We start from the raw sequence: 16139 nt of genomic DNA, 5'->3' as shown, positions 1-16139 counted from the left end.
GTATATCTCCCTCATCTCTGCTTCCTTTTAACTTTCATACCCAGAAGTCTGGAACAACCATGTCTACCCACCTGCTGCTAGGAAGAATCTCAGACCGGAAGTAGTGCAATGTGAAAGTACAAACCAGAAATCCATGTAGTTGTGCTTCCGACACCAGGTCCAGAACTGGCTTTGGGAAGTGAGGACCGCCCTTCTTACAATCAGCCCTTGACATTCCCTGTTCCCATGTTAAGTGGCTGTCAACTCTCTGGGCCAAGCACAAAGCCTGGAAACATGGTGACAGGAATCCCATGGTTTACTGCTTCCCTTATCGCTTGACAGGTGAGGGAAGTGAGGGTTTCATTAAGCTGCTGCAGACTCCAGAGAAAGAGGAGATGCTGGCCCCTCCTTGACGGTGGCCCAGCTGTGAAAGGCAAGGTATTATGGGCCTGAGTCTGCCTCCGAAGGAGAATATCCTTGACAAACCAAAAGCGCTGTGTTTTTCCAAAAGCTCTTGGCAGCAGCCATGCTATCTCCAGGGTAGCTGCCACCCTTCTCCTAATAATGAGGAAATTATAATTATTACCAAGAATTATTATTATGTGTTAAAAAATATATTGACTGCAAACAATGTGCTGGGGTAAAGAACACTTTAAAGTAATTCTCTGAATGCATTCCAAGTTGGTCACCCTTTTCTAATATTTGTTCATTTTAATACTTGTTTCAGACAGAAATGTTTCAAATGAGGTGTAAGATGATAGCCATGATTAAGCTAACCGTTTCATTCTAGCGGAGCTGTAAGTGGCAAGATTAAGAGTAAACCCTGACCACCACCAGCTTCTGCTCCCACTAAACTCCCACCTCTCGACCATGCAGGAAATTAAGACTTCAGCTGACAGATTTCGGGGGCACACAGCATTCAGGCTGGCACAAGGCCAGAGTGGCCCTAGAGACTGAAGTAGGAAACCCTTTTACCTGGGTTTCAGGGTCACAGTCACAGACTCCAGCCCCCTTTCTAGCATGTGACCCTGGTGCACTGATATCCTCAGCACACAGGCCTTTTCTTTGGGTGTGAGGTCTCTCATGCACGTGAACATGAAAATAATGGCTTTGAGAACCCAGAGTCGTTTCTGTAGGTCTGGTCCCTACAAACTGGTATAATTGGTGAAGCTAATGAACTCAGGTGTCTTTGTCACTCTGAACCCAAACTTTCTTCATACATACATACATACATACATACATACATACATACATATTAAGCAAAGTCTCACTATGTAACTCTGGCTGTCCTGGAACTCACTGTGTTGATCAAGCTGGCCTCAAACTCACAGGGATCCACCTGCTTCTGCCTCCTGAGTGCTGGGATTAAAGGCGTGCGCCACTGCTTCTGACTCGACCCTGTATGATTTGAGGGCTTATTTTCCCCAGTGGGATGGTACCAAGGTAATTGCTATAGCTTCCAATGATAAAAGGGAAAACCAAAAGAATTAGAAGACTATAGAAAGCATAGGACTTACACTATGTTCCTCATGTCTTTGGGGTTGATCTCCCTGCTTGGAAAGCAAGGACATTGATCTGGATTAAGACAGATTGAAAACCACTCATTATTGGCCCATGGATATTGGTAGGTACTAGTGGGCTTTATAGAGATTAAACATTTTCAGATGGTAACTAAAGTTTTAAGATTAGGAGCTTTCAAATAAAATTCTACATGTGGATTTCCCATAAAAAACACTGTACTACGCTCAAGCACTCAATATTTTCTTCTATAATCTAGTCTCTGAAATCCATCATTCCCTGTGTAAAATATGTGAGAGAATGGGATATTGAAGGAAGTTACAAGAGACTAATAGAGATGGGGAGGGGGATATGTATCTGTAGAGATTGGAGGAGGGAAAACGGGAAGTGAGAACTGGGGAGATGACTTGGTGGGTAGGAGCATTTGCTGCACAGGCATTAGAACCAGAGTTCAGATTCCAGCATCCACATAAAGCTGGCTGTGGCCAGATGCACTGTGAGGGGCAGAGATGAAAGGGTCTCTGAGCTTCTGCCTGTATGCCTGGCTTCATGTTCAGAGAGAAACTCTATCTCAAAGGAATAAGGTGAAGAGAAATGGAGCAGGAGATTCAATACTGTCCTTTGGCCCCCACATTCACACATAGGAACATGCACTCACACATACACACATTCAAACATCACATGCTACACTACACTCACCTACACACACACACACACACACACACACACACACACACACACACATTTTTATTAAAAGTTTGAAAAGAAGGGGAACTAAGATGAACAGACTGATAAGAAAAAAAAGTCAACACAGTACTTGCTTAGTATCTGAGGTATATAAGGCCTGGCTTCCAAAGTCTAACACACAAAACAGTTCTTTTATAAGCCAGTAATTGTGGTTCGTGCCTGTGATCTCAGCATTTGGGAGTCTAAGGCAGTAGAATCACCTTAGTTTGAAGCCAGCCTAGACAATGTTCCAAGCTATTCCGGCTACAGATGGAGACCCTACTCAAAAACAAATAATAAATTAAAAAAAAAAGTTCTGTTCTTTTTTGTGGGGGGGGGGATGGACTCAAACCCAGGGCTGTGATTTGTGTACATTGCCTCTGAGCTATAATCCTGCCTTGGGAATTATTTCCAATGCCTGCAGTGAAAATCTTAGGAAACAGGCTCTATCATTCCACATTTTATAGAAGAGAAAACAGAAGCTCAGAGAGAATAGCATGTCTCTGGTCCTAGCGGAATGGCCAGGAGAATTCTCACATGCGGCAGCTTCATGCTACACAGTGCAAATATGGTTCTTTTAGTCACACACACAAACTCTCAAAGCTCACCTCCCTCTACTCGATTAGACTCCAGCTGTGCTGGCCTTCCTACCACTCACCCCACACCCCAGCCTCCCAAGGCACCCCTGCTCCTTCTGCTTGGACCATACTCTACCAAGTGTCTATGTTGGTTGCTTCTTTATCTCTGCCTGCTTTGACTTCATTGCTAATATATCCATGAAGGCTTCCTGATGATGCCAGTTAGAAATCATTTTCAAATGCTCACCCACAGACGCACTATCCTCAACCACTCCCCAACTCCCATTTCCGATTTACTTTTCTCCAAAATGCATATTATCACTGAACAGGAATTATCATGATTATTATATCCACCCCCCCGGCCGCCATAGACACTTCATAAGGGAGGAAATGTTTATCTGTTTTGTTCCTAGCTGTAGCTCTAGTTCTTACAGCACTGTCTGATATTATGTAGGAAATGTTCCACAAATATTTGTAGACACAGAAATGTTAAACTGTATCTGCATATCCCAGCCTCAAAAGAAACTCATTTGACCCACGTTGTTTTCTGTCTTTCCCTAGAAACATTTTGGTGTCACATTCCTCTGTCTGGGCTATGGCACCTCTGAGCCAGATAAGCAACCACATCAACTCCACCTGTGGGGCAGAGAATATCACAGGTGCCAACCGGGCCCGTCCACATGCCTACTATGCCCTGTCCTACTGTGCACTCATCTTAGCTATCATCTTTGGCAATGCTCTGGTATGTGCAGCTGTGCTGAGGGAGCGTGCCCTACAGACCACCACCAACTACCTGGTGGTGAGCCTGGCTGTTGCAGACCTGCTGGTGGCCACGTTGGTGATGCCTTGGGTAGTGTACCTGGAGGTAAGTGGGCTCATGGTACGCACTGCTCTGCAGTGGGAAAAGATTCGGAATACCCCTTGTAGTGCTCAGGGGACTAGGGAGGGAAGGAAAACCTGCTGGCATTCTCCCTTTAGTGAGACAGCTGATACCTGAGGAAGCTCACGGGAACCAGAGGCCTGGGAATGTTTCTATGCCTGTGGCTCTGGGGCTGGACTTCAGTGATGGGACCATTTCTAAAATTACGGTCTGTACCAGCCATGTGCTAGTGATGGAGGGGCATTCTGAGCATCTTCAGTCAGGCTCAATGTATCTGTGATGAGGGAGTATGGGGCAAGGGGGAGAAAAATTCTAGTGAAAGAGAGAAATGGTAGAATGATCAGTAAATAGAGCAGTCCTCCCTCCCTTCTCCCTCCCTCCCTCTCTCCCTCCATCCTTCCCTCCATCCCTCTCTCTCTCTCCTCCCCTCCCTCCCTCCCTCCCTCCCTCCCTCCCTCTATCTCTCCCTCCCTGTTTCAGCTGCCCTTCATCTTGGTTCTTTACTCCTGGCTGATGGCTCTCCCTAGATTCTGCTACCAAAGTATCAGGCTAAACCTTCAAATTTAAATTCCCCATGCGTACATTAATAGTAAAAGCCCTCACCACTCAGAAAATGCAGCACAAACTCTAGAGAATTAATTCTGGGAGGAGCATTTCTTAAATTTGGAAGTATTTTCATTTAAAGGTGAAAATAGAGTTAGAAGGTGATCAAGACAAAACATCCATTTGCTAACAAGGAAATCAGGGTGCCTACATCTGTTCAAGAAACACGCACCCTTACCAGGAAAACATGCAATTATTAAAGAGATGTTTTAAACGCCTTAATATGCTATTAATATTTCTCCTCTGCACTGAGTGTCACTCTAAAGAGATATCCAATGAAGGATCAAAATGATGCTATGATTAAGAGAAATTAAGATTCATCAAATTAATATTTCAGTTAATATTAATAGTGAAGGTGACAGTTAATTAAGTATGACATATCACGGGAGAGTAAAAGCCTTGAACACAGACTGCCTATGCTAGTACCCGTATTAAAGAGTGACTGGGTACTAAAATTAGACTCATAAGTACAAGTGGGGGGCACATGAGAAAGTAAATGAATTGGTATAGAAGGAACAGAAAGGAAAGAAAAACAAGCAGCCTGATTGAGATAGTTCTAAAGGAGGAAATATGTATTTCTTCCTCCCAGTTAGGATAATCTTAAATAGTGAGAGATCTTATCATTATCTTGACTTTTCTGTCATTCCAATTATGCCAAGTCATCCTTCAAATCAAGGCAACGTCTTGCTCTTCTCCTGGAATCACGCTGCTTACTGTAAAGGGGATGAACTATTTATTATTTGATAGCAAATGATAATGAAAAAGGAGCTCAAAACACATACTGTTTCTGTCCAAAAAATGATACCCTTCCCATGCCACAACCCAGTGACTCCTAGTAGCAGCCATACCCTGCTAATCATTACAGTTCAGGGTCTTTTTGGCCCTCTTACAAAATGATTACCAGAAAGAAATGGAGGCAAAGAAATATCACTCCAATAAATCCTTCCATTTATCTATAAAAAATTAAGCATTTGATATCTATAGTAAAGTTGACCAAAGAGAGGGACTCTTGGGATGGCTGTTTGTGATTACTTCTAGAAATCTGTTTGTACCAAAATGGAAATTTTCTGTACAATCTTGTTTACAAAATAGACACTGTGACTTTTTTGCACTGGAAAGCCATCACAATTCCCTCATAATTACAGCTGTCAATATTAGTGATGTCCCCAAATGTTTGAACACAAGAGAGCAACCAGGTTTGTAGAAAACCATGAGACACTTGGCCAAAGCCCTTACAGCCTCTCTGGAGTGGTATCTATGGGTTGTCTCCCATGAAAAGTGTCTGTGGTGGAGCTCTTAGCCCCAACCTCCTTCCCAAAAAATAAACAACAAAAAGCACCAGCAGACTATGTGGGGTAGTTTTCAAAAAGCCAGAACATGGTTGATGAAATCTACATTCAACTAAATACATGGAGGAGCAGAGGCATGTCCCCCATAGAGAAATGGGTTGGCTCTGGAAGCCACTTTTTGTCTTACAAAATTACCTCAAGGTTCTAGTGACTAGAGTCTAGCCAATGCAATACAATACCTCAGAGAAGTTCTCCAATAGCCAAGGATCTGTCTTGCTGAAGCACAAGGTAAGACTAAAGGCAGCCATTATTCGATTATGATGATTGTGTCTCAGGAAAAACCAACTGCTGTGCTTATTAATGAGGCATGAAGATGGTACAATTATCCTTCACACCTAAGAGGAAAGGGTGTGGTGTGGACCAAAGATGCTGCTGTTGGTTTAAGAGCTAATGGGTTTAAAAGCCCTCAGAGGACAGGACACACATGAGAAGGAAACTATCCGAGAGACAGAAGACTCACAAAGCCCATAGTCTGACTTGAGTATGCTCATCTTTTCTGAAGAAAAATTGACCAACTTTCCCATAGTAGCATGTGTGAGTTAGAGGGGATGTTGGTGTTGGAAATATCAGAAAGCTTGACTTGCTGTGATTTAAACAAAAGGGGTTATTTTTGTCACATGCCGGAATTCCAGAGGAAGGTAGCTGTTGCTGTTACTTAGCTGCCCTGTGGTGTCATCGCGGTCTATGCTCTTTGATCTGTCCTTTTGGCTGTTTTGGCAAGCTACCCAGTTCTTTATACTATGACAGAGCAGCTGGAGAAGCCTCAAGCATCATGTCAGTGTCCAAACGCAAGACAGATGGGAACGGTGTCAGAAATGGGGTTGGGGAGTTCTGAATCAGCTCAGCTTGAATCATCTCCCCAAGGGTTTCAGTCTAGCTGGCCAGAACTGAGTCATGAGCTGGACAAGGCCAGAAAAGAAAAGGATGAAACTGAAGTTTTGTTTTTCAAAAATACACAGAGGGTGAAGAGTAGCTATGAAGAGAAGGGCGATAAGTTATTATCTAACACGTCCTCTGCTAGAATTCACTAGAATGAGTGTCATTCCAATACAGGGTCACTTTATGAGAATGACTCAGAACAGAGCATCCGAAAGACATGAAATTACATGAATTAAATGGGGACAGCAACACTTTTTATGCTGGGCTGACATTAGTCTCAATTGTCATCACCTAAGAGGTTGCCTTGGTAGCTAAAAAGCATGATCTATAAGTACATCCATCCAGAAATTTTTAGTTATAAGTCAAAGAAAACTCAACCACACTCAGCTTAAATTGTAAGCACAATGAATTGGCTCCCATTTTAAACAGTCCTGTGGCAGTGCGGGCTGCGGACATACTTTGACAAGGGCTCTAAACTCTAACTCTGTTTCTCTGCCGTTCCTTCTGTTCTGCCTTCGTCCATACAGACTGCATGCACAGGCAGTAAGTCTAAGCCTCACATGTGCACGCCATACCATCCACACAAGGAGGAAATTATTCCCCAGGAATTCTGGGAATATCAAGGGTGATCAGTTGGACTTTCCCCGAACTGATCACCAGTCAGAACTAGTTTAACGTTGTTTAAAACTGTGTCCCTTCCAAGGAACACATCAGTGTTCAGAGCTCTTATGGGTTCCCGGTGGAATCCAGGGATGGCTGTAAAGATACACCATCAATGTGAAGCACAATCAGCCATCAGGAATGGCATCTTCCTCAGGAGCCCTCGGGAGGTGCCTAACAGGAAGCTCATGGGGGCCAGTTACAGAACTACCTCAGTGTTCTCTGCCCTCTGTCCTTGTAGAGATGTTCAGGACAAAAAAAGGATGTGGGTGACCTTACAAGTTGTATTTCAGAGGGTCCCTAGCTTAGCTGTTTCTTTAATTCAGTTTTCACATTTTCTGGAACACTTGTTTCTATGAAGTGCTGTGGCATTCTATCTCAGATTAGCTTTCCAGTTTCTAATTTCCTGCTCTACAGCCCAGCAGTCTGGAGCTCTCTCTTCAAGCACAAACATCTTCCTTGGTTCTACTTGGTTAAGCACTTTTTGTGAGACTCAAGGCAGTTACATAAGGATGGAGAGGGAAAGAAAGAATGCAGGAGAGTCTTTGAAATACAAACAGTCCCCACTACTGATGCTCTGACATAATTTTGTCATCTTTATGATGGCATGAAAGTAATGCAAGTTCATTAGAAAGCACACTTCAAATTTTGAATTCCGATCTTCTCCCAAGCTAGCTTTCCGTAGCACAATATCCCCAAGTGTCCCAAGAAGCATCAAGAATCACAGCTTCCATTCAGTCCCATGACCCCAAGGGGAAACTATTAACTGCAGTGGCCCTGTGCTGCTAAGCTGTGCTTAACATTTTCAACTTACAACACTTTCTGCTAGGTTTATTGAGGATTAAATCTCAGTTTGGGCAGGAGAAAAGATTCAAGGAATAAGAACTGTAGACAAGCAGGAAAAGTGACCCACTCCTCTGAGGAGTTACAGATAGTTAATGATTACAGGGGGTGAGACATTTTCTTTGGTGGTATAGCCATTGGGAAAGTATCCATGTGCCTATAAATAACCCCTATCCACACTCTTATAAGTAAATTTAATAAGCTCATTGAGTCAAACACACATGACATTAAAGAAATATAGAAAAGCAACACAGAAGAGGGTGGGTTCAAGGAGGGACACAACACAGGAAAAAATAGCCTGACAGAAAATAGGACCAGGTAGGAAAGGAGTCTTTGGACCATGAAATGACATCAATTATTAAAAATAAAGCTTTCAAAGACTAGTTGAACCTCAGTTCAAAAATAAATGATAACAATTTAATACCTCCCACTGGAAAACAAAAATTGGGGATTCTCATGAACTCTGGATTTGGTAAAAAATGATAGACTGTTAGAGCTGGAGGAGTTAGGAGATTACCATCCTCTCTGATGTGTAATGGAAGCACAAGAAATTCCTGACCATATATGAGTGACAGGCAGGCCTTGGCGCCTCCATTCTAAACATACTTCTCCATGATGCTACATGTCTTAGCTCTGAGCTGAGGTTTGGCTCCAAGCTAAACCTTTATTACAGGGGAAGTTTCATGTCAATGAAATTCACTGTTGGGCTGAATCCAGCTCTGCCATGCAGGCATTTCCAGGAGGTCTCCACAAATCTGTAGTCACTGTAATAAAACTCTGTCCCCAGTCCCACCAACCCTAAGTGACTTATACAACCACTTGCCATCTTCCCAACCAACATCTGAAAATGAGTAATTGTTAATTTTCCATATCACAGATGGGAATATTCAAAGATGTGAAAAGTCCTCATTTATAACCCTATTTTGCCCCCACAGCAAATCCACTTTTTAAAAAAATAGTGAGACTGAAGAAATGGCCCAGAGATTAATAACTCTTCCAGAGGACCTGAGCTTGGTTCCCAGCACCCCCATTTGGGAGGCTCACAATCACCTGTAACTCCAGTTCCAGGATGATGCCCTCTTCTGACCCCTGCAGAAACTGACTTATTCTAAGGCACACACACACACACACACACACACACACACACACACACACACACACACAGAAAGAGAGAGACAGAGACAGAGAGACAGAGATACACAGAGAGGGGGGGGACACACACAGAGACACAAACACATACACACCTTAATTTTTAAAGATTATAAATATGACAGTGGAAAAAAGTGAAGAGGATAAGTAGAGAAGTAATTTTACTTTTGCTTTCTGGCTATTTCTTCCAAACAATTAAAAACATATCCCTCTAAAATAGGCATTCTCAAGTGAAGCCCATAACCCACTGTCTTACGTTTCCTTGTATTCCAAAAGAAATTTAAAAGCAAGGATCAGTGCAGGGAAGTGGATTTATTTACAATCTGGCCAAGCCACTGGCAAAAATAACCTGATTTCTTTCCAGTGTCTGTGACAGTCTTACAATTTACACAAATCCATGAGAAAAAAAAAACCAGAAGATACAGATTTAGCAGTAAGACAGGTTAATTGGTCCTTTCCTGACAGAGGGGGACTGAGTCCCAGGCTGCCTGCATTGTCTCCAGTCTCAGCGGGCTGCCACCACTCAGTGTGAGCTCCTGCTATATATTATATCTGCTGTGTTATTACAACACTCCCCCCATTTCTTTCTCCGTCCATTCCTCACTCTTCAAGGAGATGTTATGGCATCTATTATTGACTGTACAGATATCCGAAATATTGCTGAAACAGCCCTGTGCTGGAAGAGCAGTAATGAGTTCAATACTTGTAGAAATGCAGTCAGTGTCAGGTCACCTCCACGCGGCCCTTCATCACCTCTCGCCGTTAGTTCTTTTGGAAAAGCTGTTGTATGTGGTCCCGGTCTTTGGTGGTCTCTTCATTGCCCAGGCTAGTTTTGCCTCTGGTCTTATACCGTTTTGATCTTGACAATTTCTTCCTGGCTCTGCACAGTTTTGGAAAACACCACAGCTTAAAGGTCCCTTTGCCAGGATGGGATCCATTCCTTGACTAGCCAGAGATTAATCTACGTCAGAAACTCAGAGGTGATGTGGCAGGCAACATTCAGTGTCAAAGACCCTTTTCTTGGCCAAATTCAAGCCACAGAGAGCTTGTGAAAGCAGGGCTTTTAGAGCAAGTTTACTTGTGTTGTTTTCTTAAACTTTGAAAATGCTAAGTCTAGATGGAAAGACTCCTGTTCATTATGCACTCAGCAGAGTTATCTGCAAGTCCATTAAAGTCTCTCCTGTGACAGATTGTGGTGCGGAAGCTTGGCCTCCTGTGGTGCCTGTCCAACACACTGGCTTTGTAATGGCAAGAAGTGAGCTTTTGCCAGGCTTGGCAACACTTGCCTTTAGTCCTAGCACGGAGGAAGCAGAGGCAGGCAGGTCTCTAAGTTCTAGGCCAAAGTGTGAGTCCAGGACAGCCAGGGCTACAAAGAGAAACCCTGTCTTGAAAACCCAAAAAGAAAAAAGGGAGCTTTTGACTCTCCTTGTGTAGAGAAATATCAACGGACCACAGCTTTGAAATAGAAATTCAAAACAAAACAGAACAAGGCTTAATGATTTACAGAATACAAGTTCTATCTGTAATACACTGAGGTTGGTTTCTGGTCTTCCTTTCTGCCAACTGACGTCTTCATATGTTTTCATAGTTCCTGCATGAAGCCTTTCTGATCCCATTCTCCACCTGCTCTGCCTCAACTCTGTAACTAGACAGGAGCAGAACTTCACAGACCCCATAAAGGGTATGTAATTAACAAGTAACAATTTGAGATCTGATGACATCAGCTTAATAGGGCATTTTCAGGCTTTACATTCTAGAAAAATTGGATCATAGACATAAAAGGAAATCTATTTACACAGAATTTCAAGCTTCTGAAGCAAATTAGGATCTTTATAAATTTTTTAGGCATCTTACAAGTTTTGGAAATGATATCAATGACTATATGTAGATTGATTATCTGGTGCATAAGTGCATCTCACATACATGGCAGCCATATTGATCCAGAGCTGTAAAATAGACATCATAGAAGGTCCCAAATGAATGCAAAACTTAAATGAGTGTTAATTCTGTTAATCCGACACAATGAACAGGGAATGGAATAACAAAATCTGCATTTTTCAAGATCCCTTTAGTAAAATTTACTAAACATAGGATATTTTAGGGAAATCCAGTTGTTTCAGATATAAAGAACTAGAGAATTTTGTAGAGAACCATTCTGATATTGCTAACCAAGTTACACACAGTTTATTATATTCTTGAAAGGCCTCTAGCAACTGTGAAAAACTTTGTGTAGTTCATCTATGTTGCTGTGTACTAATGCAATTCTTAGCTTTTTATTAGACAATGATATTTCAGAAATCAGAAAGCATGTGTGTGCCATCTGCATTCTTTAAATCATGTGGTTTTACTTTTTAAGATATTTGGCTTGGGATGAGGAAAAAAACAACAACATAAAATTGGGCACTTTTTTCTAAGGATTGAACCCTGAACCCCTGAATCCTAGGCAAGAATCTACCACTGAACTACATTCCTAGCCCCAAATTGAGTTTAAGGAGTCTGATATTGTCTCAAACCACTTAATTGTGAAGTACTTTAGAATGTTAGTTCATGTCTAGAGTTCATATGTGGTTTTCTTGATAGCTTTCTAAATGTTGGTTATCTATATGTGTTAACAGGTGTATATGTTCATATCTGTATTCCAGACGTACCAAGGATGCCATTTGTAGCACAAGCATTGTATATTCACAAAAGGCACAATGTAATTGGGGTGTATGCAACCTAAGATGTTTTTGCTCCCCAGTCTTTTTGATGAATGCTCTTCAAAAACAGGGATTCTTTTGTCATACACAGAATTATGTGTGTTTGTATGCAAACACATCTAAAAACATAAAAAGAATACATTTCTAATGGTATTCCTATCATGTTGCAGCTATTAGAGACTCATTTACACAGCATTACATTATAGGTAACAACTGTAATAGCTATACATTTGTCATAAGAACATTTTTGCTATTTATAACATAAAAATTGAGTCCTATCATGAAATAAACATAGAGACTAAATCTATTATTGCTTTTGGTAAGCAATACCAGCTTTATCTTAACAATCTTATAGTGTACATAACTATCAAATTAGGTTTTAAAATATTTAATCTCATAACATTATTTATAACAAACTGCATTATATTATTAGTGCTGAGTATCAGCCTATCACGGCAACAACAAAACCAGCCCATCTCCACATTGACTACAGAAAGACAGGAAAGGAGACATTGAATAGAATCAGTTAACACTGAATTACCACGAGACTTTTCTTCAGTAACCACACCTTAGATTCAACTTCTCGTTACCTGGCCTTGAGGGTCAGGAGTAACCACACCTCAGACCAGGTCTGTTTTTATTTAGATAAGACACCCAAGGCCAAAGTCAAACATCCTACTGTGGCCACGCCTTTGACCTTTAGGTCTTACGACTTGCTGAGGACAGTTTTGAACTCTCTGCCCTTGAGCCAAGATGGAGTGCAGCCATCTCTTGGCAATTCAGAATTAACTGAATCTGCCCTCCTGATTCTATTCTGTGTCTCCCTTCCTTCCTTTACAGTCTATAGCTAGCCTTTCTATAGTCCACACTCCCCCTCTCAAGTACGAACCTCAGGCTGCTCCAACTGCAGCCCCGCAAACACAGCTTCCAACAAATGGCTCAGCAACGTGAGGCAATACAGATGGCAGCGGCACATATGCATATTTTATGTGCAGAAAGATCCAGAAACCATGCAAAAGTGTTTCCACGCTTAGGGTTAGTCCTTCAGTTTTCATACCTTATCCCTGATATTCATGTTTTAAGATTGCCTAGCAAACCTCAGTTTAGAAATTTCTCTGAGCGTTTCACAAAATCGTGTCTTAACAAGAATCACTCTCTAAATGCAAGGTATTAGTAAGCTCTGTGCCCAGTATGAGGTGAGCACACAATGACTTTGCCTGTTATGTTCAGAGTCGTAGAAAAGCTTCTCTGGAAACTGTCGCTGTTCCTAGGGAGTGGCATCTTTGGTTGCCCCATCATGAAAAGCAAATTTAACAGAAAGATCTGTGAGAAATACATCCACCCATGATTTTACATATACTTCAGCCTTACCAAAATCTTACATTTAACAAGTTTTCATTTAAAAGTATCCTTAGAAAAAGAAGTTCATAGCAATAAAAGAATGAAAGTTTGTGTTTTGTTTTTAATGTACCTCATTTAATGTACTCAGGCTTAGTCACCTCGATTTATCAAGAAAACTTCGAGAAGCAATTGTATTTAGATATTTTACATGTTGACTCCCAAATGTATTTAAAACCATGCATTTTTATTAATATACAACGCCATTTTATGCTCTCTTGCCTTCTGTTTCTCTGACTCCTCAGGGGAAAAAAACAAATATAAAATTTAGTTTTTTAAGAATCTCTTTTGGAAGAAAATTCTTATCAAAATCTCCATAGTCGCTACTTAACAAAACTTTCATCTTAAGGTTTAATGAATGCAATTTTTTATAAACATAAACCATACTTTAAATATCTTTACCGTCCCTCTGAAGAATTTAGAAGACTAGATGTCTCTTTTCCCCTTTAATTGGAAATAGATTTTTCTGACTACAGTTTCCCCTCCCTCTACTCCTCCCAGTTTCTTTCCACCTACCTCCCTTGCCATCCAGATTTGCTCCCTTTCTGTCCCTCACTAAAGAATAAAAGGGAATAATAATATGAAACAAAAACCAACGCATCATAATAGGACAAAACAAGCCAACAGAAGAAGGGAGCCCAAGGAAAGGCCCAGGAAGCAGATATAGACTCAAGGAAATAATTCGCATACTTGAGGAACCCATAAAAACACTAAACTAGCCGGGCGGTGGTGGCGCACGCTTTTAATCCCAGCACTTGGGAGGCAGAGGCAGGCGGATCTCTGTGAGTTCGAGGCCAGGCTGGACCGACAGCCTCCAAAACAATACAGAGAAACCCTGTCTCGTAAAACCAAAAAACAAAAACAAAAACAAAAAACAAAAAACAAAAAAACACTAAACTAGAAGCCATATATATACTCAAAGGACCTGTAGGGTTTAAAACAAAAAGAGTATCTATATTAAAATAAAAATTAAAGTTAAGATAGAATTAAAAAGTAAAAAAAGCCCTGAAACGACATTGTGACCTAGAGTTTTCTCTAATCAGCTATAATTCTATCTAATATACCTCAAGAAATATGCTTTGGTCTCATTTCAAGCTCTTTGGCAAACCTTTGAGATGTAACTTCAGAAATTCATTTCTGTGGCTCCATCAAGAATCCCAGCTTGATCTTAACAGAGAACTTTGAAAAAAGCTGAGGCCACTGCCAGAGGAGCTATAGCGCATTCCCAGGGCCACTGGCACCCCAAAGACAGCAGAAGATGTAGCTCACTAGTGAAGAGCTTGCCTGGCATGTGCAAGGTCTTGGGTTCAATCCCCACTACACACACACAAAAAAAAGACACGAAGAGTATCTTACAAGGCAAAGACAAGACTGCAAGCATTTATCAGGAACTCCCCAAATCACAAAACCAATCAGGGTACTAGGCAAACTCAAAGCCCCATCCCTTTACCCAACCACCAATATACATGAATAGGTAGCCAATGCCTACACCAATGGGAAAGAGGAGAAAGATCCCAACAGCAGAAAGTCCTCCACACTCCAACTGTGTGGGGGTGAGCAGCGGGTTTTCTTCCCATACGGCTGAACCCAAAACTGTTACCAGATATTCAAGTCCACACGGCACCACTGTCGATTCCCTCTGTTACAAAGGAAATTTGATAACAGAAATTGTTAAAGGGAGATGGATTGATTTACAGTTTGGCCAAACCAGGGACAGAAGAAACCAAATATCTCTCTGCCACGTCTGTGACAGTTTTACATTTCCCAGCAAAGGATGAGCTAAAATTGAGAAGACACACAGATTTAGCCACGATGTGTTTTAATTGGTGCTTTTCTAGCAAAAGGGTGACTGAGCCTCACATTGAACCCCTGGTCCCACAGCATGGACAGTCTGTTAAATTTTTTAATAAGTTGTGTGTGCTGCTACCTGGAGATTGCATCAACATCAATGAAAATAAAATTACTTATTTTCATTAAGTGGATGTTGAGCATCGTTCCTTCATTTATGAATTTTGGCAACAACCTTAGCAAAAGTCCTACTGTCACCAGTAGGAATCACAGATATTTACATTTTGAAATTGCATCATGGTTGCCGCAGACATCTTGAAATACTAAGTGGTAGCATCTGTAATCCCAGGTACCTTTTACTCTGTGCATTTAAAAACATTCTGAGAAAGAGAACATGAACCCAAAGAGATGCCTGGAATAAAAAATTCCTAAAGCACCAGGTATGGTGGTTTATGCCTTTAATTCCAGTATTGGGAAGCAGAGGGTAGTAGATCTGTGTTCAAACCCAGCCTGGTGGTCTACATACTGAGTTCCAGAACAGCCAAGATTATATAGTAGGATCCTGTCTCAAAAGACCAATCAACCTAGCTAGAGGTAGAATAGTCATGACTATTTTTCATTAAGTGTATTAGGATATTGACTTCTTCATTTTTTAAGGGAAAAAAAAACACAAGAGTTACAACAGACCTAACTTGAAACCTTGTACAACATCAAAAACTTATGCTACTAAGTAATAGCAGTAAACTCTCTTTGTGAGGCACATAGCTCTAATTTGGATCTGAGTATATAAGAAATTGAACTGATTTTCACAATCAGTAAATGAGGGATCCTATGATGTGTTTATTGTTTATTGCACCCTGAACTATGACTTCAAAAGAAAATGAGGGTTTTTTCTCTCATACAAAATTGGTAAAACTATTTTTTGCCATTTTTCCAGTATTCATTAAATAGTCTTAGCCTAGAGTGACAGTGCAAGCCTTTAATCCCAGCGCTCAAGGAACTTAGGCAGGCTACCTCGTGGGTTCAAGGCCAGCCTGATCTAAGTAGTTCCAGGCCTGCCAGGGATACAGTGTCAAGTGTTTGGTCAATT

General features: G+C 41.3%; 1 protein-coding gene across 1 annotated transcript in view; it reads left to right on the top strand.

Annotated features, from left to right (window-relative positions):
- Window positions 1-16139, top strand: part of Drd3 (dopamine receptor D3) — a 56740-nt gene that overhangs the window by 4535 nt on the left and 36066 nt on the right. Inside the window, exon 2 of the mRNA XM_021229872.2 lies at window positions 3363-3666. Within this exon, the coding sequence (XP_021085531.2) occupies window positions 3363-3666 (304 nt within the window). The remainder of the gene's footprint in view (window positions 1-3362; window positions 3667-16139) is intronic.

Source organism: Mesocricetus auratus, unplaced genomic scaffold (genome assembly GCF_017639785.1).
Source record: "Mesocricetus auratus isolate SY011 unplaced genomic scaffold, BCM_Maur_2.0 Super-Scaffold_100008, whole genome shotgun sequence".
Taxonomy (NCBI): Eukaryota; Metazoa; Chordata; class Mammalia; order Rodentia; family Cricetidae; genus Mesocricetus; species Mesocricetus auratus.
The sequence above is the reverse complement of the archived record's forward strand: the minus strand, read 5'-3'. Positions and strand labels throughout refer to the sequence as shown.